The sequence below is a fragment of the Triturus cristatus genome, chromosome 11, assembly GCF_964204655.1.
Source record: "Triturus cristatus chromosome 11, aTriCri1.1, whole genome shotgun sequence".
Classification (NCBI taxonomy): domain Eukaryota; kingdom Metazoa; phylum Chordata; class Amphibia; order Caudata; family Salamandridae; genus Triturus; species Triturus cristatus.
This window is the reverse complement of record NC_140594.1, coordinates 566,330,166-566,351,576: the sequence shown is the minus strand read 5'-3', so window position 1 is coordinate 566,351,576 and position 21,411 is coordinate 566,330,166. Positions and strand designations below refer to the sequence as shown.

Genomic DNA, 21,411 nt, shown 5'->3' with positions numbered 1-21,411 from the left:
TCTGTTTCATTCTGAAACCAAACTCCCTAGAATTATTTTTTAAATGACAATGGAGCCTCCGAGTTCAGTAAGTGTTACTGAGTTTCTACATCTGAATCTAAAACTGATTAATCAGATTACAGTTATATAACATATGCACAAACACTTTGAAAGACGTTTAGTGGGTAGCATTGTATAATAAAAGAATTGCAATATGGAGTCCATTTACAACACATTTATCTACAGCTACAGCAAAAAATGCTTGATATACAATTCCAATTGTTTTTCGCACAAGGTCAGCAAAAAGTCCCTTTTCAATTTGTCTCCCATTGTTGTCCTTCTTAACTCAGACAGCAAAGTGGCTTGTACTTAAGAGCCATTGCACAGGTATGTAAGAGCCAACAAAAAGAACTACACGTGTGTCGTATGTAACAGTGGAGGCTACAAGACATGGCGTTGATTGATATGTCTAGTCACCAAAGATCTGAAGAGACTACAAGGCTTTTTATAAGTGCCATGTACAATTCTAATATGTATGGTGGCCCTTCCTAACAATTGCACCCCAGTAATTTACACCAGATCAAACCTGAAGAAATGTATCGGTGGGACATTCTCGCTAATTACCAGAACCTGCAGAATTTGGTTAGGAAATTCCCAAAGCATGCATTTTGTTTCCCATTTTGGAGAAGGAAATCAAAATAGGTGGTATTTCTCAACCCCTGTAAATTCTGCACCTCAGAAGACAGGATTTTACCAGTTGCGCTAAAAATCGACCATCGATAAGGGGGATTAGTAATCTGGGCCTTTGCATATTCACAGAGGTTGTATGAAGAAAATTAATCGAAATCATCTTGCTTGATGTAGGGCATATTTGCCTACAACTAGGTGACAAACTATTTAATATTTTTTTACATGCTTGTAGCTAATGTTACCTTAATTTGTATACAAAAATGAATTTGTAATCTGGACTTTAGGTATTTCATTCCATTCAGGTACTAAAACTTGTTTTGTTAGGGCAAAAGACTGAGACAAAAAGTCAGATTATAAAAATATGGTCTAATGCAGATAAGTTAGCGGCTCGGGGACCGTATGTACAAAAACTGTTATGCTGAGTTCGCTAAGTCACAAGTCCTTTTCGGTCATTCACAAAAATATATACCTTATTCAGCATTTAAGAAGTGATATCACTCATGTTAACCTGTGAGGAAGAATTACCTTCATTGAAATAGACTCATTCCAGGATTTCACAAGTTCAGCTGCTCTCAGGTCCTGCCAGCTTATGAAGTTATGAAAAGGAAGGCCATTTGTCCTAGGAAATAACATTTAAAGTAAAATCGGTTTCATTTGCACACAACCAGTTTACAGAAAAGGAGAAAGCACTTTAACATTTGAAAGCAACAGTCCCATCCATTTATGATATTAATTTATACTCTGAAATGTGTTTGCCTGATTTGTAGTGAGGGCAACAACAGCACAACCAAGTGGAAGGAGAATGGAGACCACAGGAAAGTAACTCTTCTTTAGCACTGCAGAGTGTGGGAGACAAGTCATCATGAGATAGCCTCTCTAGTTATGCAATGATTGGCTCTCTGGTGCTGGAGTTCATTGTGAGATGGCCTACCTGCTTATGCCATGCATCATCTGATGGTCTCTCTAGTGCTTTAAGCGTCTTAGGATGCACTCTGGTGAATCGCAATCACGATGTGGACTCTCTGGTGAGACCATCCTTACTAGGAGATTCTTTCAGGTTAGACTATCATACAAGGATAAGCTCTGCTGAGACTAGCCATACACATTGCGTGATCCTTATCAGTGGACTAGCAGTCATAAACCTCATGAGATTAATTCTGAGGTCACATTACCTATTACAAGAATGACTTTCTGGTAAAAATGACCATCATAAAATTTATTTTTTACTTGTACTAGCTATCATTACGTGGGTCTCTGGTGAGATCAACAGGTCAGTATAGCTGGGATCTCAGATGACAATAGCCATCATTACATATAATCTTTTGATGCGCAAACCATCATCTGAAAGGTGCTCTGGTGATGCAACTATCATCATATGGCTCACTGGTAACAGCAACCACAATCAGAAATTAAATTGGTTACCACGAGGTGGAATCTAGTTGTAAATGGCCCATACTAACATGATCTTTCTGGTTAAACTTCCATACTAGGATGATCTCTCTGATGAGACAAGCCATCCCAAGGCAAGCTACACCATTAAAAGACGATATCCTTTGTTAGATCATTGTTCGTAGGATGGGCTCCCCTGTGAAACGATCTATCATAGGGCAAACTCTAGATGTAACTTTCCATCATACAATCGCCCAATGTTGAGATTGTGCATCACCGGATCATGATGAACTATCTAGTGAGACTACTTGTTCAAACTAGGAATCATCGGATTAAATCTACTGCTAGATTCTACAGTGATCCTGAGATGGACTCTATGAGAACAAGATCTGTCCTTTCTGAGCTGGAAGCAAAACTGTCAAAGCTCTATCTAGACAAAAACATAGAAGTGACGTTCAGTTTTGACTTTCCATTACAAACATGGGCCAACATGAACCGGCTATTGCTCAGACATGACTGAGACTGCTATGTGAAAGGAAGAAGGAAGAGAGGCAGAAAAAAGAAAGGAGAAGAGAGGAAGGAAGGAAGGAGTGAGAAAGAAATGGAGGGACGAAGGATGCAAGGGAGGGAGAAAGAAAGAGGATGAAGGATGCAGCTCTTACAACTTTGGATCATTTTCTGTCCTGGGACAGGAAGGTGGGTGACCAGGAAATATATAGGAAGGACAACGGCGAGGAGTAAAAGAGAGACAAAGGTAGAAACTGAAGAATGGAAGAAGGAGAGAAAAGAGGGTAAGATGTTAGAAGAACAGAATGGTAGAGTAAAATGATGACCAAGAGAGGGGAGTGAAAATGTTATACAAGAGGTTAGTGTGAGGAGGTCTTAGAGTGGACTAACGCTTTGGAGATCAGAAAGGGGGAGCGTAATAAAAAGAAGATGAATACGATGAAGTCCAAGGTCATCAATGGGAAAGAAAGGGCTGGCGGGATAAACAAATTACGAGATATAACAGATAGGGCATCGAAATAGAGAGAGTAGAGAAGGCAGTAAATGGGTGAAAATTAGGGTGAGTGAGCGGAAAACAAACAGGCAAAGAATACATAAATGTGATAGTGAAACATTAGAGAGATTGTCAGAGAGAAAGATAGGTAGGCAGACAGAACAGACAGACGGACGGACATCAAATGCATGCATCCGTGGCACGTGCAATATCATGTTAATTAGTTTTGCCTTTCCAGGACCCCTTTACCTCACCCATCTGTAAGCTGTAGCATGCTATTACACTAGGGGTCTACCGTGGGCGTCATGCTACTCCATAAAGACACGAGTGACGGTATGATTTATGAAGCACTTTATCACTCCACCCTACAGCAGATCACCATCACATTTTTTTTTTTTTAGGTTTCTATATTTAGGCGTTTAGAATCCCAAGAACATACTTGGGGAGCAAAGCAATATATCACATGGCACACATCTTCGGTTTTGCTTATAAAACATGTCAGTGCAATGTAGAAAACTCCTTAACATTAGAATGTTCCTACCTAAAAGAAAAGTGCACCTCAATACTAAGACATGGTCCCCACAACATTTTACTGCAATTAACTGGTTTTTGCTCATTTCGTCAAAAACCTATAGAGGTTTTTGACACAAAACAACAAAGATGTTGCCATCCCCGTGTGCAATAAAAACACTCCTATGGCATTTCATGAGGTTTACACAATCTTTAAATGCATGAAAACATCTATAAGTCAGTCATGTGCAACGGAATCCAAGCATGTGCTAGTTGGTGTAGGGTTTCCAAGGTGGGCCCTTCCTGGCTCACTCTCTTGTGGCGTGCAGTGCAGGAGCTAATGTAGCCCAGCTGGTGCACACATCATTTGGGGGTGGAGCTTTTCATATGACCTCGGCCCCACCAACATTGTTTGTATACATGGCTTCCATGCATATAAGAATTGCTACCCTAGAGAGTAGTTCCTCACATCCATCCATTTTCATCTGAAAGGCAGAGGTAACCATTGCTGAGTATCTGAAAACTATAGGCACTTGCTGGGTGGTAGCCATTTGTAGGCCTTGGGTACGGACAGGTTAAGCTTTCTGTAGGCAGAGCAACTGTTTCCAATATATCACACTGAACGGGTTGTGGGTCAGTTCCTTGCTCAGTACTGATGGTTTTGTTGTCTATCACAGAGGTTTCCTCTCTATTCAATACCCTTTCTCCTTATTCTTGTATTTGTCTTGCACAGGAGCATTTCGGTCTCACAGCGTTGTGACTGAATGGGTTGTATCCTTCCGCTGCATACCTGAGGGGAGTATTTATTTAAAATGCAGTACTCCATTGAAATGCACGTGTTACCCTACTCTCTCCCTCTGCTTTTTCCACTCCACGCCCTGTGATTTCTTTTTTACTTATTATCCCTGCTCACTTTTCATTCTCCCTCTACCCTTTAAAGGTCCCATTCTCATAGTTGATTTACTTACATATTTATTTACAAGGGCCATGGAGCTGCGAAGTGTTGGTGTGCCTCTCGATTTACTTGTTTTCCATTTCAGTCTACAATCAGCCGTCAGCCATGTTCCAATGGTAAATTTGAAAATGGCCACCTGAGTCACACAAACCATGTGGATGCACATATCATTACGCATGTGTCACAACACACATGCACAAGCATTACAGAGCATGCATGCACATCGGTGGCGACCATGAAATGCGTTTTCTTTAATAGCAAACCAATTGCTAAACTGCCAGCCATACGTCCGCCTATGTTTTCACATACGCTCACATGTGCAGTTACCAGAAAAAGATTGACAAGGCCAATAGCTCAGCAAGTTAGCGTCAAGATCAATTGGTTTTGCCAATGTTTGTTCCACTATCGTAGCCATACTGGACTAACATTGTTTTGGAAGACAGCACTGGGGTTGCTAAGCCATTGAAAAGGTAATTACAGCAGGTTATGAGATGAGTGCAAAGTGCAGTCTCTGCCAAGACTGATATTCGGCCCCTGATTTCCTTGAATCCTATCCTGGTAAAGTACAGAGTAAGCGTAGATCTTGTCAGCATTCAATGTGTCAGTAGTTTACAACGGGCATGTAGTGTATTTCCTTGAACAGCTTCTTGTCTGCAGTTCTCTCGCCATGTTTCTTGATCCCCACATCAGAGGGCTCTATCGCCTGTAGTTCAGCCCACAGTGCAGTGTCACTGGATAACTTGACTCTACTTGGATTTTCTTTGTGCTGGATAACAGTACCGGGCTCTTTGAGTCAGTGTAAATCTACTCTGTAGCAGGGGTGACAGCACAGGTATAGGAGGCAGATGGAGTGCGAAGAAGAGAGATTGAGATAGAGAAAGGGAGAGATTAGAGAAATAGCAAGAGACTTGCAATATTCCTCTGTTGTTGCTTATGCTTTACCACCTCAACATTGCCTCTAGTGACATCTCGCAATACAAAAGCCCCAAAAAAGTGACTTTGCAATAAGTGTTTATAAAAAAGGCAATTCCAGCGGCCATCATCTGCTATGTGTGCCTGGTAGGCGAACGGAAACCTCATGAGAGGAACTGGGATCTAATGGCTGCTTTGAAATTTAGAAACCTGAGTTCCAAAATAGCAAAATGCTTTAGGTCAATATATTCTATAATAAATAGTATATGGGACTTATACATGTGCAGTGAAGGCCACCGCCGTACTCCCTTCTCACACTTTGGTTGCATATGTCCCAACTCTACTCATGCTTAATGCCCAGAGGTACAGCCGCATTCAGTGTCAGACACTCAGCCCTCATAATCTGCCCTCTCATTCACAACAGTTTAGGATCAAATGGTCAATTTATTGTGTTAGAACAGAAACTAATGTATCTTTCTTTATTTTGAGACTCTTGTTCTTGTGCACACATGAGGCCGTTTCCACTTGGCCTCTTAATGCTTGCGAGGGTGCCTTTTGTTAACATGTTAGTAGGGTGACCTGCTCACTCGAGGTCATTAAGTCTCTAGTACTGAACGTTCCATCTACAAAATCACTGATTTCAGGTGTGTTAGTATAATTAGTCAATGAATGTAAAACAAGACTACTACACTAAGAATGTATTAGGCGATCGCAGGAATGTCCAGGACTGTAAACAGTGTCCATAATGACCTGGAGGGAGGTGGTCACAAAGGCAGGACTGGCCATGCATTGCTCGTTTCCCCAGGAGGATGGGCGTGGTTTTGTAGCAGTACAGCAGTTTTAAAAGCACCCACTTCAGAGTCCTTTGAATATTTAGAAGTTTTCAGACAACAATAAAAGTGAAACATTTCTCTAACGATTAATGTACCTGCTGGAGAGAGATGGGAGTTTTGTCTATTGGCAGTTTTGACTCATCTAAGAAGGTGCAGAGGGTTAATATGCCTGCTGCACAGAACATGTACCATGCAGCTCACATAACAGCATCATGTTTGCAAAGCTCAGTGGGTTACTGCTGTTGTCACGGAGACCTCTTTGTTTTTGTGCAGTTCAAAAGGTACAACCGTAATCTAGCACAGTGAGCTATGAAGTGCAACCAAACAGCTGCATGCAAACCGCATGGTACAAGTTAGAAAGTTAAGTTTATTCCCGGTCTTTTATTATCATAATGCTGATAAAAAGGGTTTGAAGAAAAATACATTCTTATTAGTAAAGCCAACCCTAACCACTGTGTTATGTTCCGAATACTGAGTTTGTGTCTCAACAACTAAGCACTCTAGAATGACATGTGAATCCTACACCTTGTAGTCCCCTTTGTGTTATGAAACATTTTCTATACACTGATTTACACTCACATGATTCATTGTCTCTGTATGTGTTTGTGTGATGTAAAGTGCTCTGGTATGAGAGGAGCTATAAAACAAATGAAATACATGTGAGAGAGGGGCTATGGATAGATGAGAGGCACTGTTGGAGGCTGATATTCAGGGAATCATTGAAGAGCCCCAAAAAAGATTGTTGTACCCTAGTGAAACGTGAAGTAATTGTTTACTATGTTTTAAAAGCTAATAATGTTGAACATATTTTGGAAAAAGTGTTGCAGAATCCACCATTGCTGTAATTTGTTCCCAAATTTTCTTTGGGTAAGAACCCCCGAAAACCCCCTTGTGGTGGTCAGGATCCCTCGCTATGCACCATATGGGGGCTGGTCTGACAAAATTTGCCGGGCTGCTTTGGGTCTCAGTTCGGCCCTGGTGGTCACCCTACATCTTAGGCAACTACCTGACACCACTTCTTCCTGTTGGGTATCAAGGAAATAATGGAGGATTTAAAATACAATGTTCAGTTATTACCTTGATCAGGTAATGCGAGGTTATAAATAAGATTGCGCTTCAGGACTTCAAAAACGCATCTAATCACTAGGTTAGTCTAGCTACATTTTGGTTAATGCCCCTGAACTATGGGCCTCTTGCCCTTTGCTTGAATAAACACATTATTGTTTTCAGATTCCATTTTGTAGCTAGTTTGTTACTGACTGCTTTGCCAGGGGTAAGAGTCCTGAGAAACTCATGCAGCCAGTCCTCTGTGGAGGACTCTTCCTTTAATTTCTCGTCTTTTCTCTCCCTAGGCCATACCTATATGTATCTGGGAACTAAACGGTTTCAAAATACAAAATAACCCTAACAATGTTCAAACTCCTATTCATTCTGTCCTACTTGCTGGCTTAGTAGTCAGGGCTTACACCTTCCAATAATGCTGCTCAAATCAATATTCCTAGTGGTTCACACTTATCCTGCAACAAGAGGACCTCCTCCCACCATACAGCTCCACATGGTTGTAAAGGTTGATAATCTAGATCCAGGGCAAGAGTCCAAATTCCTGAGACCTTTCCTGTGAGTAGCAAGAGAAAGGAGTAGATTTATCTAAATACAAATCTACCCTGAAACTACTTCCCAAGCCATTCTCTTTGTTCTATTTTTAGAAGTCAACACAAGTTACTTGAGCTACTCCTTAAACAAAAACATAATATGTGAGATCGGTATCCATGCTAGTAAGTAAAATGGTATCCAATACATACTTATCCCACGTAATGAATGTTGCTCTCTGGGTTGATATGCCGATTGCCGCAATTTGATTCATTCCAATACCTGCATCTAAAAACAAACATAAAATTGATTGTATGGCAAACCACAAAGCTGTGAAAAACACAAATGTATAAAGGAGTATTTTAGAAATAAACCTGCACTGAAGTGCGGTATGGGGTAATCTGGGTCTCTCTACTTCCTGCTTATCAGTGCTACAGAAGTGCCGCAGGGCTGCACATGGCTTGCTTTTTATGGTCCCGCCAGCGGCATGATGACCGAATCCAAATGTGAGCCTTGCCGATGCGGACATGTGGAGGTTGGACACAAACATACAGTAACGATATGAGCACATACCTTTACCACGTCCTCACTGATCTGCTTGATATCCATGTCCACAAGGTCGATCTGCTGGGTCTGCAGCTCCTGAATGATCTTCTCCTCCTAGAAGCTCTCCCAACCGCGGCCCGCAGCAGCCAGTACAGACGCTGCTCTCTTCATGTTACACAGCATGAGACCAGCGCCAGGATTGGCGTGAGCAGGCAAACCCGCCACTCGTTAAGTGACTGGGAGGCTGCGGTTTCAGCAACCCCCACTCACTCAATGTGCAGTACTTAGAAGCCTGTAGTTCGCATGTCGGGTTGGCTGGTGAAAGGCAGCTGTTCAACCTGACATGCGTACTTTGCTGCGCTCGGAATTGTGACGTGTCTGTCCATCATAGGTCAGCCCCACACTCCTCAGAGCCTCCTCGTCAAAGGCTGACTTGCGGGCGGGTTGTAATGTAAATATAACTATGATATCAATATATCTATTTACTACGGAGGACAGCCAGGGGGGGCATGTACGAGTGGGGCAGCACCCCGACACCCCAAGGGACATGGCGCAGCTGATGGACTCTCTTCTGTTAGATGGTAGCTTTATTTACAAATTGTAGCTCATACAATTTGCTTTAAAGTGTTTATGCAAGTTACACACAGTTGGTATAAAGGGTTCCTTCCGCTAATAACAGGTATTATGGTATTAAGTCTTTCGTAGGCATAGTCTGGACTTCAAACTAGCGACTCATGGTATTACATAATTAATATTAACAAAAGAATAAATAGAAAATTAAAATCATGTTGATAGGTAGATTTACATCTAGCTCACGAAAATAGAAAGTAAATGGAACTGAGATTGAATCAGTGAAGATTTATAAGTGCCTAGGAGTTACATTTGACGACAGAGTGTCTTTTAAACGTCATTTTAATAATTTAGAGGCTATAACTACCTCACTTAGATTTGCTTTTAGAACTTTGCATGATAAGCTCTTATGCCCCAGCTATGAAGACTTAGTAAAAGTTATGAAGGCAACGCTAATCACTTCTTCAGCCTACGGATAAGTAATTTTTCGAGGCAAGGACTCCAACCCTTTGGACAAATTACATATCAAAGTTTTTAAGTCCATTTTTAAGGTGCCAAAGAGCATTGGCCATGCGGAAATTCGATTAGAGTTTGGTCTGACCAGAAAAGATGTGGCAAGACAATCTGTCTTTTTAAAACGTTTCTATTCCATGTTTTTATCTGACCCCGGCACTTTTGCCAAATTTGTGCTGGCATGAATTTACTAAATATGATTATACAAAGGTTTGGAGATCTAATTTAACAGAGAGTTTACATACTTTCAATTTTCAATCATTTGGTCAACTGGATGCAAGTAAAATCTCACGCAGGTATCATTTAAAGTAATCAGCAAATTTTATATCATTTTTGGGGGATAAAGAGGCCTTAGCAGCCAAAAAGAATGCCTGGTATATCATTAATATGTTTGAGAAACTTGAGATCCAACCCTATCTACAGGCTCATTTAAAACCTCATAAAAGGGATTTATTTCTTAAGTTAAAACTTGGCACATATCGGACAAAGGACGCCACCCCTAGATAGATACAACAATGGACAGCAAACAGTTGCAGACTCTGCAGTTTCTTTAAAGAATCTATATTGCACATAGTGTGCGTCTGCCCTCACCTACTTCAAGCATGGTGAACTTTGCTGAAACCTTCATTTATAGAATATGGAGTGAGAACATGCCGCCAAACCACTATCCTTTGTGTATCTGGAAAATCAATGCATTTGATTTGCCAATTTACTAAATTTATCGTTCTAGCTGATAATCTTATGAATTCAGAATTAAAATCCACATAGATTAAAGAAGAGAGTAGAAAAACCATTTAAAATGTTCTCAAATGTAACAACAAATACTATGGTTCTGCGTCGATCAAATTGCTGATTATATTGAGAATAGGTGTTTAAAATCATGCGTAAGAAGTGATGCACTTTATAGTTCTTTTGCACAGTGGTACACAATGTGTACAGTCGAGTAAAACTGTCTTTTGTCATTATCTAATAATCATATCTTACTCCCATTATGATCAATGGTTTACTGCGATAAAGATGCATACATGAAGGGACCGTGAAAATATGTAACAATGGAAGCATAATGTAAGTTTAGAGGCACTTTATTGTTTCTTTGCACAATGGTACATAATATTCACCATCTTATCGAATTGTTTTATGGTGCTGTTTTATCATTTTATGATATTTTATGATTAATGAACAGATGTGACAAGGATGCATATATGTGGTATCAATGTCCCAGTACGGTATGTGACCAGTGAAACATTTTTGTATTAATTTGCATAATAATCAGGGTTCAACGAAATTGCTAATGATCCTAACGAATTTATAGATTTTGGTCTTACAATGGTCAATGGTTTGGGTTTTACACATGGCACTAATGTTTTCATTGTAAAGATTTTTATTAATCAAACAATAAAGAATTACTTACTCACTACTTACATAATTATTACAAAACTTACACACATATATTTGGTATAAAAAAATGAAAAGCTGTTTTCAGCAGCCAAAGTCTCTGAGTGAATGCATAATTCTGATGGCCCTGGTAACTACCATTACTTGCCCAATTTAAATTAAGAGGTTACTAGTAAAGACATCCTAAGGACTCACAATGTCATCTTCATTGTTAATGGGTCCTGCTATGTGGTTGGTATTGTGGAACGAGGAAGAAAAACAACGGAGGAAAAGGAAAGTGGTCTGAGCAACACAGGAAGGAAAGGTAGGTAAGGATGAAAAAAAAAGATGAAATAAAACAGGGAACAGACGAAATAAGCAGTGGCAGGAAGGAGTTGAGAAATAATGCAAGGGATAAAGGAAGATAGAAAGGCATAAAGGAAGGAGGGGAGAGATAAAGATAGAAAAAGTTGAAGGATGGTGGGATTATGAAAGAAAGGTGCAACGGAAGGAAGTGTGGTCTCGGTAAAGGAAAAGATCAGATAGAATACAGAAAGGAATAGATGAAAAGCCTCTGAAGAAAACAAAGAAACAAGGAAGGTAGCAACGAAGGAAAGAAAGAATGTTGTGAGAAATGAAAGCAAAGGAATATAAACACTTTGACAGATGTATATGACCATGAAAGGCCTTAAAACGCAAGTGTTTATAATATGCTAAAAGGGATATCTGTAGCATTCTATCACCAATACGTCTGTAGGCCCTAAACATCAAGAGGATGAAGCAGATCCCATGGGCAATTTATGATGTCCAATGAAAAGATTGTTTAAAAAGCCATGTTTCTATTGGTGCCTGAAGGGTGGGAGTGAACTTTACAATCACAGATTGGCCAGCACGGTATGACCTAATTTAAGGGAGCATGTAAGAGAACCTGTGTCCTCACATTTTAGATTTGTTGAACCTGGGCACTATCATTTGGGTAGTAGCAGATGCCCGCAGGAGCCTCTTGGGTTGATAATTACGCAGTCTTTTTTTATGCAGGCCGGTATTTTCCCTGCAATTAATCTGTAAAACAAGTGGAGTGTTTTAATATGAATCGGTTGTTTTTTCAAACTTGATCTAGCGTGGTCGAAACAAATTGCCCCAGACACTAGTCTAGCTGCAGTGATCAGAATCCCTTGCAGACTAGGAAGAAGATACTGGGGTAGCTCCAAGTCTAAAGATTTTGTATAGTTCAGTCTAGATTCAATTAATGTGAATACTGCCATGCTGTTCCTATCAAAGGAAAGTTAGGGGAGAATCTTTCTTACGATTTGAATGCGGTATGTAAAGGCAGAGACTACAGCAGAGATTTGAGGGTTCACAGATAACCAACAACTTCCAAACCTCTTTACGCAGTCGCGGCCCACGCAGGTTAGAACAGTGGGGCACGGTGGGGAGGGGGGATTTCGACAGATGATGCAAGAAAATTAATAATTTCATTTTCCCTCGTCATCGTCTGTCTAAATCCCCCCTCCCCCAACGGGTCCCAGCGCTCTTACCTGCACGGGCCGCGGCTGTTTTTACGCAGTTTGTCGGGTAGGGCAAGTTACTATGTGCTTGTGGGCAGTAAGAGGCCAGCCATAGACTAATTAGACCATGGACTGTAAGAACCTCTGCGTTGTCAGCATTAAGCTTGAGTTTATTTCTTCCCATCCATTGCCATAAGAATCACATTGTTTGATGAATCGCAGTGGGACGTACGAGTGCTGTTGATAAAAAAGTAACTGAGTTTTAGCTTCATATTGTATATATGTATGTTCATTCCTCACTCAAGCAAAGCATTAGCCAAGAGTGAAACATATATACTGAACAAGTGGGGGGATATGGATGAGCCCTAAGGGAACCCACAAGTGACCAAGTTCTTTTTAGAGAGCAAGGGCCAGATGTACATAACTTTGTGTTTGCGATTACCTAATAGCAAATGTTTGTGCTTCGCTAGAAGGTAATCGCAAACAGCAATGTACTAACTAAAGTGTGTTTTACACTGTGTGCTATTCCCAGTGGTTCGCAAATAGACCTACCTCATTCATGCTATAGGTCACAATGTTGCAACCCTTGGGGATTGCCAAATCACAGGGATGGTGGCCTGCTGGGGATTTAAATAAAGCACTTTAAAAAAAAAAAAGAAATGCAGCCTGTTTTCTTTAACGGAAAATGGGATGAGTTACAAAAAGAAAAATGTAAAGTTTCTTTTTATTTTTTAAGAGTAGGCCATGTTCTTATATGGAATGCTTTAATTATCTGCACTCTTTGGCTACTCATGCTATATGCATTCGGGTTTTTAATAGGCCTGGGCTAAAATTCCGTTCCGCTCGCGGAAATTGCGATAATTTGACATTTTCGCGTTCCGCGGAGAGCGCGAAAATGTCAAAATTTCCGCAATCTGCATCTTACCGGAAATTTTTTTCTTGCTCGCGCTGTAAAAAAATACATTCTCGCGTGCGCGCGATCGCCTTACCTGAATCCCCGCGTTCGCCGAAAAGTTTTCCCGATCCGGTCGCGTTCTCCAGGAGATGTTGGATTGTTGGTAGCCATTTGCGCTGTCTCGCGACAGTTCGCACCCACATTAACGTAATTTGTCACGCGATCACGTCATTCATCGCGCGATCATGTCTTTCTTCTCGCGATCATGCACCGCGAGAGTATGAGATGATTGAGATCTCGTGCCCGTGAGCAACCGCATGGGTAAGTTGGCGAGCCGCGATCAGGCAGAAAATACCGCGAACGGGCGGGAAAAAAACTTCTGCGTCTTCGCGACATTTCCGCGTGTTTACCGAGATTTTTAACATTTTTCGCGATAGTTTGCAAAAGTGAATTTCGCAAATTCCGACCACCCCTAGTTTTTAACTACATTAACGTCGCAATGGCTATTTGGAAACGGTACTAGATATAGTAGATGAACCCGAACACTGTAATTTTCTCATATACAATCTAAGTATTAATGTACTCTCCAGGCGGGGGTTATACATTGTTAAGGTATTAAGTGCTTTGTAACATGTATTGTATTTTCATCAAAAGATTGAATTTTAAGGATTATATGTATATATATATTATTTTTTTTAATCGAATTGTATGAATTCCCTTTTATGCTGATTTGTAAATAGGTCACTGGAATATTAATTTGTAATGTTGGTTTTATAAACTTTTATGGCTTTCCTTTGAAACAAAAATAAAGGTATCTTGACTTTACTTGAGTAGGCAGTGGTCCATTTTTACAACCAATCACAAAGGAGAAGCGGTCCCGAGGAGGCCCCTTCCTGTTTGCAAATGGGTTACCACCTACTTGAAGTAGGCGGTAAATTGTGAATGTTTTGCAACTGCATTTCAGTCACAAAACAGCCACACATACCACTGCGAGTCACTATTAGGAAGGGACAACCTGAACACGCCCCTTCCTAATACCCAATCGCTAACCTATTTTGCAATTCGATCTGAATGCCTGCTGTTTCTTTAGTACCAAGAGCCTTAACAGGGTCGAGAAGGTTGTTTGTGTGATTGACACATCATGTGCACCAGAATTTACAAACATAACAGAATGACTGAAAAAAACAGATTGATAGACTAATACTAATTAGGCATTTTAATAGAGAGATAAGAGTTGGAAAACGTGAAAAATATTTTTTTAAGTAATTACCTTGCACAGCTTCTTTAATGACCTCAGTAAATTGACTCCACAGAAAATCAGGGTCTATTTCAACCCAGCCATGGTGAGGATGTACTACTTCTAGCTGTTGAAATAATAACAGAGAATGTGATTGGACCACACAGAAATGAATAAAAGTCAGTATTTATTTTTTTAGAAATGACCAAACTAGATATTTATAGATCGTTTTTGTAAAGCACAACTCAATTGAGGAGGTGTCAGAGCACTTTACAACAGAAAAACAACAGTGGTTGAGTAAGCCCCTTACATAAAACCGAAAAGATACCCAGGGCAGAAAGTCAAGGAAAGAGACAACAACAACAGTTTAAAGCCAGTATCAATAACGTGTGCTGATGGAAGAAATAACAGGATAAAACAGAAACAGGTTAGGTTAAGTGCCCAAGGGGCGTGAGAAAGGATAAGAAAGTAGGAGGCAAAGGGTTTAAAAGGTAGGATTAAAGAAAAACAAAGAGGCAATAAATTACGACATTATGAACAAGCATTTTCAATGCAATAGGTCTCGCATTATTAAAGTTTGAGCTGTTGGCATTGCTAATAATAATGCAACACCAATAGCAGCTCAAAGATTCAGTAATGTGAGACCTATTGCATTGCAATTGTTTTTTTTGTTGTTTTTTTTATATAGCACAAACTTGAGTGAAAGGTGTGTATTTAGGTTGCATTGCACAACCAAGAGAGAAAAGAACATTTCACTAAAAAGGATTGGTGGGAAAGGGGTCTTAAATTTAAAGGACAGTGAGGTGATTCCAGACAGAGATCCTGCTGCACTTCGGGGAATTACCTTTCTGTAAATCACATGAAGACCAGGCTGCTTTTGGCGTTTGGGGAGCCAAAAACTACTAGTAGTCAGCCAGTGCAATTTGTTTAATTTTACATAGTGTCACTCTACCTGTGAAGTGGGGTTAATGCACTTTACAATGAACAAACAACAATTTTCTTTACATTTAATCTTAAGGGAATAAAATAAGGGAAGGGAGAATTAATTAAATGATCGTCAAGTACATCATTTGAGTGCAATATCTTCTTCCAAAAAGGTAGGAATGGATAATGAGATGTGTGTGGTTGTTTGTGTAGTTGTGTGTGTGGTTGTGTGTGGTTGTGTGTGTGGTTGTGTGTGGTTGTGTGTGGTTGTGTGTGTGTGTTTGTGTGTGTGGTTGTGTGTGTGGTTGTGTGTGTGGTTGTGTGTGTGTGTGTGGTTGTATGTGTGTGTGGCTGTGTGTGTGGTTGGGTGTGGTTGTGTGTGTGGTTGTGTGTGGTGTGTGCATGGTTGTGTGTGTGTGGTTGTGTGTGTGTTGTGTTTGTGGTTGTGTGTGTGTGGTTGTGTGTGTGTGGTGTGTGTGTGGTTGAGTGTGTCTGTGGTTGTGTGTGTGGTTGTGTGTGTGGTTGCGGTTGTGTGTGTGGTTGTGGTTGTGTGTGTTTGTGGTGGTTATGTGTGTGGTTGTGTGTGTGGTTGTGTGTGTGGTTGTGTGTGTGGTTGTGGGTGTGTGTTGTGTTTGTGGATGTGTGTGTTGTGTGTGTGATTGTGTGTGTGTGTGTGGTTGTGTGTGTGTGTGGTTGTGTGTGTGGTTGTGAGAATGGATGAAACTTTCCGCAAAGAGCCGACAGTCACGCGAGAAGTAATTCAATCGAAGAGCTGCAGCGATGAAATCCAGGTCACCTCAGTCAGGGGGAATAGTTTCATATGAGGAGCTAGCTGGCGAGCGGAGGGAGGGAGGGAGGGCAGGGGCGGGTCACAAAGGGCCTCCAGTCAAGCGGCAACAGGATACGTCAAAATCCTTGGCAGTCTTGCTAAAAGCAGTGAAACGTGAGTCAGAGTGAATACATCTCCTCACTTACTTAAAATAACATACCATCCCTCTTTAAAGGCAAAAGCGAACAAGAACAATATCCCTACTTTAAAAGGACAACCACTTTTAAGCGCCACCATTCTTCTCACAATAAGTCTGAAAAAAATAGGTTGAACATCCTGCGAAAAAATGTAAATGTTCTACTCTATTTGCGGACCCGAAGGCAAGTGAAACACTCGCACCAGGCACATCGCATGACGCTAGCATCAGCAGCCATTACTAAAATGACTTTAGCATGCGCACTTTTGCCAGGGGGTTAGGGTATATAAAACTGGGCTGAATTTGCTGCTAAACTGCAAAAATGCATCCGTTCCAGTGGCGATCCTGGAAGAAGTGTAGTAGATGGCTGCCTTCAATAAAGGTTTGTAATAATGCTGCTACAATTATTCTGAAATTTCAGCAGCTAAGGCATATTTGAAATGGGTGTACTGGGCGGTGGGTAAAAATGTGGTAACATCTCAGTGTTAAAAGAAATACGTACCATCTTTTCTAAGATTCTGTGTTAGAGTTAGAAGAAACAATGTGTTCAAAGGTCTGTGGAATGGAAAAGAGGTATGGAGAATTTGCCTGTTCCTATGAATTTAACACATTGGTCGATATTGGTAGAAGTGGAATTAGGAATGGGGACACAACGTTCACATTTGCCATTTCCATAATGTACATCTATTTTATTTATCCAGGCTAACTGGTTACATCCAAAATAAATCACCCAAGACACAAACATCTCCGCAGATTGAAGCCGAGGTATTGTAATAAGGGAATAGAGCAAATCAGTTGCAACACCAAGTTCCAATACAGGAGGGTAAAGAGATTAATTTATGACCAGCACATAGGAGATATTTAATGGCCACTTGCATCTTCGATAGCACGCCCTGAAGTATCTTATAGCTAACCAAAGACATGCTCAACAACTGCCCTATAAACTTGTCACCAGTCCTGCTGCCAGTGTACCAGCCTGTATAGATTTTCAGCCTGTGTAGATTTCTCCAATTAAAAACCGTAGCTACTGTGGACCTTGCTGAATGCGCCAATAAGTCCGAAAGCAATGCGAGTTCGTCTAGCAAGGTTATGATATAGGAAACACAGACCACTATAGTTTCTAATCATTTAATCATAAATGGCAGAAACAGCTGATTTTTAGAATGGTTTCAATTTACTGTCAATAAATATAGTGCATGGCTTTATGAACATGGATCCGTGAAACATTCTTCGATCTATATAAATATAAGGCCTAAGTAGGAGGAGTGCACAAATAAAAAGTTTCATTTCAGTGTTTCTATGACATTTATATGCTGAGATAGCCCTTGGCACAACTTTACCTATGTGTATTTTATTATGGGGACCATAAAGAGAGCATGTGCCTTCTCAACTATTCTATTGGTAGCTATTTGCACCATAAGAGAATAAAGGTGGTTATCGTATCACTACTGTACCTTAGTGATATTTTTTGCCTTTTGACATTAATGTAGCTTGTTTCAATCCAATTTTCATACAACACATCGTCAGTGGCGGATGGTGACATTTGAAAGTGGTGAGGCGTAAACTTTTCTGTCGGAGTGCACCGTGGCGAGCGAGCGCAGCGAGCGAGTTCGACCACCTTAGAGGGGGTTGGGGGGGTTTTCCCCCCGAGAAAATTTTGAAAAAAAGTGGGTAAAGGGTGCATTTTCAAGCAAATTTGAGAAGCACAGAGACTAGAGCTGCAAACACACATAGAGCCCACTGCAGAGGGTATGTTCTTAGGTGAAGTCCTGCTGAAACTAAAATGCATTAACATTATAATCTCAGTTTCCCCACTTAACAAAGAGAGTCATCCTCAGAAAATGAGTTCCCCATCCTGTTTCTTCATTACATTTTCAGACAAAATTAGGAACATTCATACCCTTCGGAGTGTACTAATGCCCTAGTAGGCACACACCCATGCACTAATGCACCCGTGCACCAATGCTCCTAGAACACACCTGTGCAATAATGCTCCACGCACACACCTGTGCACTAGCGCTCCAGGCATACACCTGTGCACTAATGGTCCAGCCACACCCTATGCATTAATGCTCTTGGAACACACCTGTGCACTAATGTCCCAAGCACACACCCAAGCACTAATCCTCCAAGTAACACACCCATTCTTTGCTCAAACAAGACAGGCATCAAAGTATGAATGCATGTTAAATAAATGTTAAAAACACAATTTTATGACTTCGTGTGTTTTCCAAACACAAAATAAATATGAATAAATACAGATAAGATGGCAAACATTGAATACGGATAAATACAGACGAAAACATAAATCAATAGCATACAACTGGGAGCCCTAATTATAATCCACCCCTAAACACTACACTGGTCTCCTCCATGCAGCCTGAGCAGCCACTCTCCAAAAGGACTCACCTACAAACAGCACAAAGTACAACTTAATACTGGAGTAACCTGGCTCTGTAAAAGATGCCCAAACCAATCCGCAACTTGTGCCCGGGTTGTAGGGCAAGGGGTGAACCCTGACCCCCAAGCCACCACATATTTATTATTATATGATATTTCGTTAAATTATAATCTTATTTATTATAAGTCACATTAAAACAGAATCATAACAACATATTTTAGAATGAAAATACTAAGCTTTCATTGAAACGCAATGGAGTGAGAGAACAAGGAGCCGAATTTAAGAGTGTAAATACTGCTCACGGGGGGGGGGGGAGAGGGGAGAGGGAGTACAGCGCCTCGATGGCCTTGTCTGAATGCAGTGCCTGCCATACCAACAGCCAGAACTCTGTGTCCTGACCCTGCCTTGCACACGCCTGCACCCAAACGCAGTTAAACTACCGCCGCGCCGGCTCTCAACAAATTGGCAAGAAACTAAATAAATATACCGAAGGTGATCACAGGACACCACTGCAAGACACGGAGACAGGAACAGGAGGCTAGTTCTAAGACGACCAATTTTTTAGATCTGACACACAAAGGGAGGAAATACCAAATATACAGAATTGTATGCTTTTAGTAGATTTCAGAAGAAAGCATACATTTGTTGTTTTCAATCTTACTCTGCATCTGTGGTTGCCTCCTCCCCACCCACCTTCCCACATCAATGAAACCCTCGGACTAACCCTAAAACGGTACCTGTGCCAACCCATCATTTTTCGCCAACTGTGCCACTACAGACATAGGCCCACCTAATGCAAATCTGTACTGGCACTGTTACTCAACAGTTCATCCCAAACCTTTGCAATCTCTCCCGACCTCACTACAGCCCACTGCTCTTTTAGTTGAGAACTTTGAGATGGACACTTCTCGAATTTCACTGGCTAGGCTATGAGGCTGACTGCAGCAGCAAGCGCATTTATGTTCAATATTTGGAAAATAACGCTTCATCACGAGCCAGAACACCCACAAACTTTTGCTGGTATACGAAAGGAAGCCCTGCACCTCTTTCTTCTTGCCCTCTCAGGCTTTTGCATTTATGGCTGCAGTGGATTAAAAAAAATGTTTGCACTTTTTTTATACAGTGTGAACTCGACCCCAAGGCATCAAGGCTTTACATGAGCACCAGTTGCATTACTCACAGACACGTTCATTTTTAGGCAGAGGGGGGAGATGAAGTGATTTTCCAAGAATCACAGGATGCTTGAGCCTCTCCCACCAACCTCAAATCTGGTTCCCCTGCGTCAAAGTCGACTGCTCTAGCCGTTAAGCCACACCCATTAGTCCTTCCATTTACATTGTCGGTGAGGATAAATATTACACTCACGCCTGTTTACATGCGTCTTATTTCCTCGGCTAAGCAGTCGGGTAAGCGTTTATTCTCAGTGACAATGCTCAAGCCGGTAACATTAAAGTACAATAATGCAATATCGAGGCTGTTTGTGTCGGTGCGAGCGCGACAGCTGCTGGACCTGACAGTGAGGCCTACTTGCACGGCGTGAAGCGGCAGCCCAGGGGCCCGGCGAGCGGCGGCCATTCTTTCAGAATTTAGATTACCTGCTTAACCAGGGCGCGGAGCTGGAGGCGCGGGGCGCGCGCCAAGGGGCACCTACAGGGAATAGATGTCAGACGGTAGCCTGCTCTAAATGCCCACTGAATGCCAATGTGGCGGCACTGTTAACTACCACACAAATTGCTGGTAAATCGGTGAAAGTACCTGTGCGTATGCCGTACCGTCATCAAATTCAAGCAGTCGCGGCTCGTGTCTTTGGGGGCGGGGGGGTCGCGCGGGAGTGTTTTTTATAAAAATAAAATCCTACCTGTCCTGAGCAGGTCCGGGTCCGCGCTGCCTCGCCTCAGGTCCGTTACTTCTGGCGCCGCCACCTACACACTCACTCACTGGAACAGGCGCAGCCCATCTGACCCCTCTCAGCCAATCCTGGTGCTGGAGCAGCACCAGGATTGGCTTAGAGCAGGCTTACGCTCCGCCCGCCTACCCATTACGAGACCGAGGTTTGAGCCTTGGCTCAACCTTGCTCTCCTAATGGGCATGCGCCAGATTCACGGGAAACACTAGTGCGCATGACTGGGCACGGTGCAAAAATCGCCCTCCGTCCCCACTCATGCGCACTTGTGTGCTGCTGGCTGCCTGTCAGTCAACATGACGTCAGACCGCCCACCCCTTCAGACTCTGAAGGGGGTGGGCGGTCCAACGTCATACTGACTGACAGTTCTCCCTCACCGAGGAAGTTGCGGGCGCGAGGCGCGGAGGCGCGGGCGGGGGGGCAACGCCCCAACGCCCCCAATGGACAGACCGCCACTGCACATCGTGCCTCCTTTACAGGACTAGACTGCACCTCTGGCCTCTCATTCCTGCAACTTCACTTATCCCATATCCTACCATGTTGGTCGATGGTGATTGTTCCTTTGCGCCTACACATACACAGGTTAGAGTAAAGCAAGGTACCTTGCATCAATCTTCACTGGTGGTTCTATCTTTGGGGAAAAAGCAACCAACAGACAACAATCTGCATGCTAAAGACAGACAGGCTGGGGCATGAATGCACCCATATCTGAAACAT

At 41.9% G+C, this 21,411-nt stretch overlaps 1 protein-coding gene across 2 annotated transcripts in view; it reads right to left on the bottom strand.

Moving 5' to 3' along the window:
* GK5 (glycerol kinase 5) overlaps positions 1–21,411 on the bottom strand; it is a 246,835-nt gene that overhangs the window by 148,545 nt on the left and 76,879 nt on the right. For both annotated transcript variants that reach the window (XM_085633633.1, XM_085633634.1), the window contains 3 exons: positions 14,535–14,628; positions 8,071–8,146; positions 1,195–1,288 (listed from right to left, as the gene is read on the bottom strand). In XM_085633633.1, the coding sequence (XP_085489759.1) occupies positions 1,195–1,288; positions 8,071–8,146; positions 14,535–14,628 (264 nt within the window). The remainder of the gene's footprint in view (positions 1–1,194; positions 1,289–8,070; positions 8,147–14,534; positions 14,629–21,411) is intronic.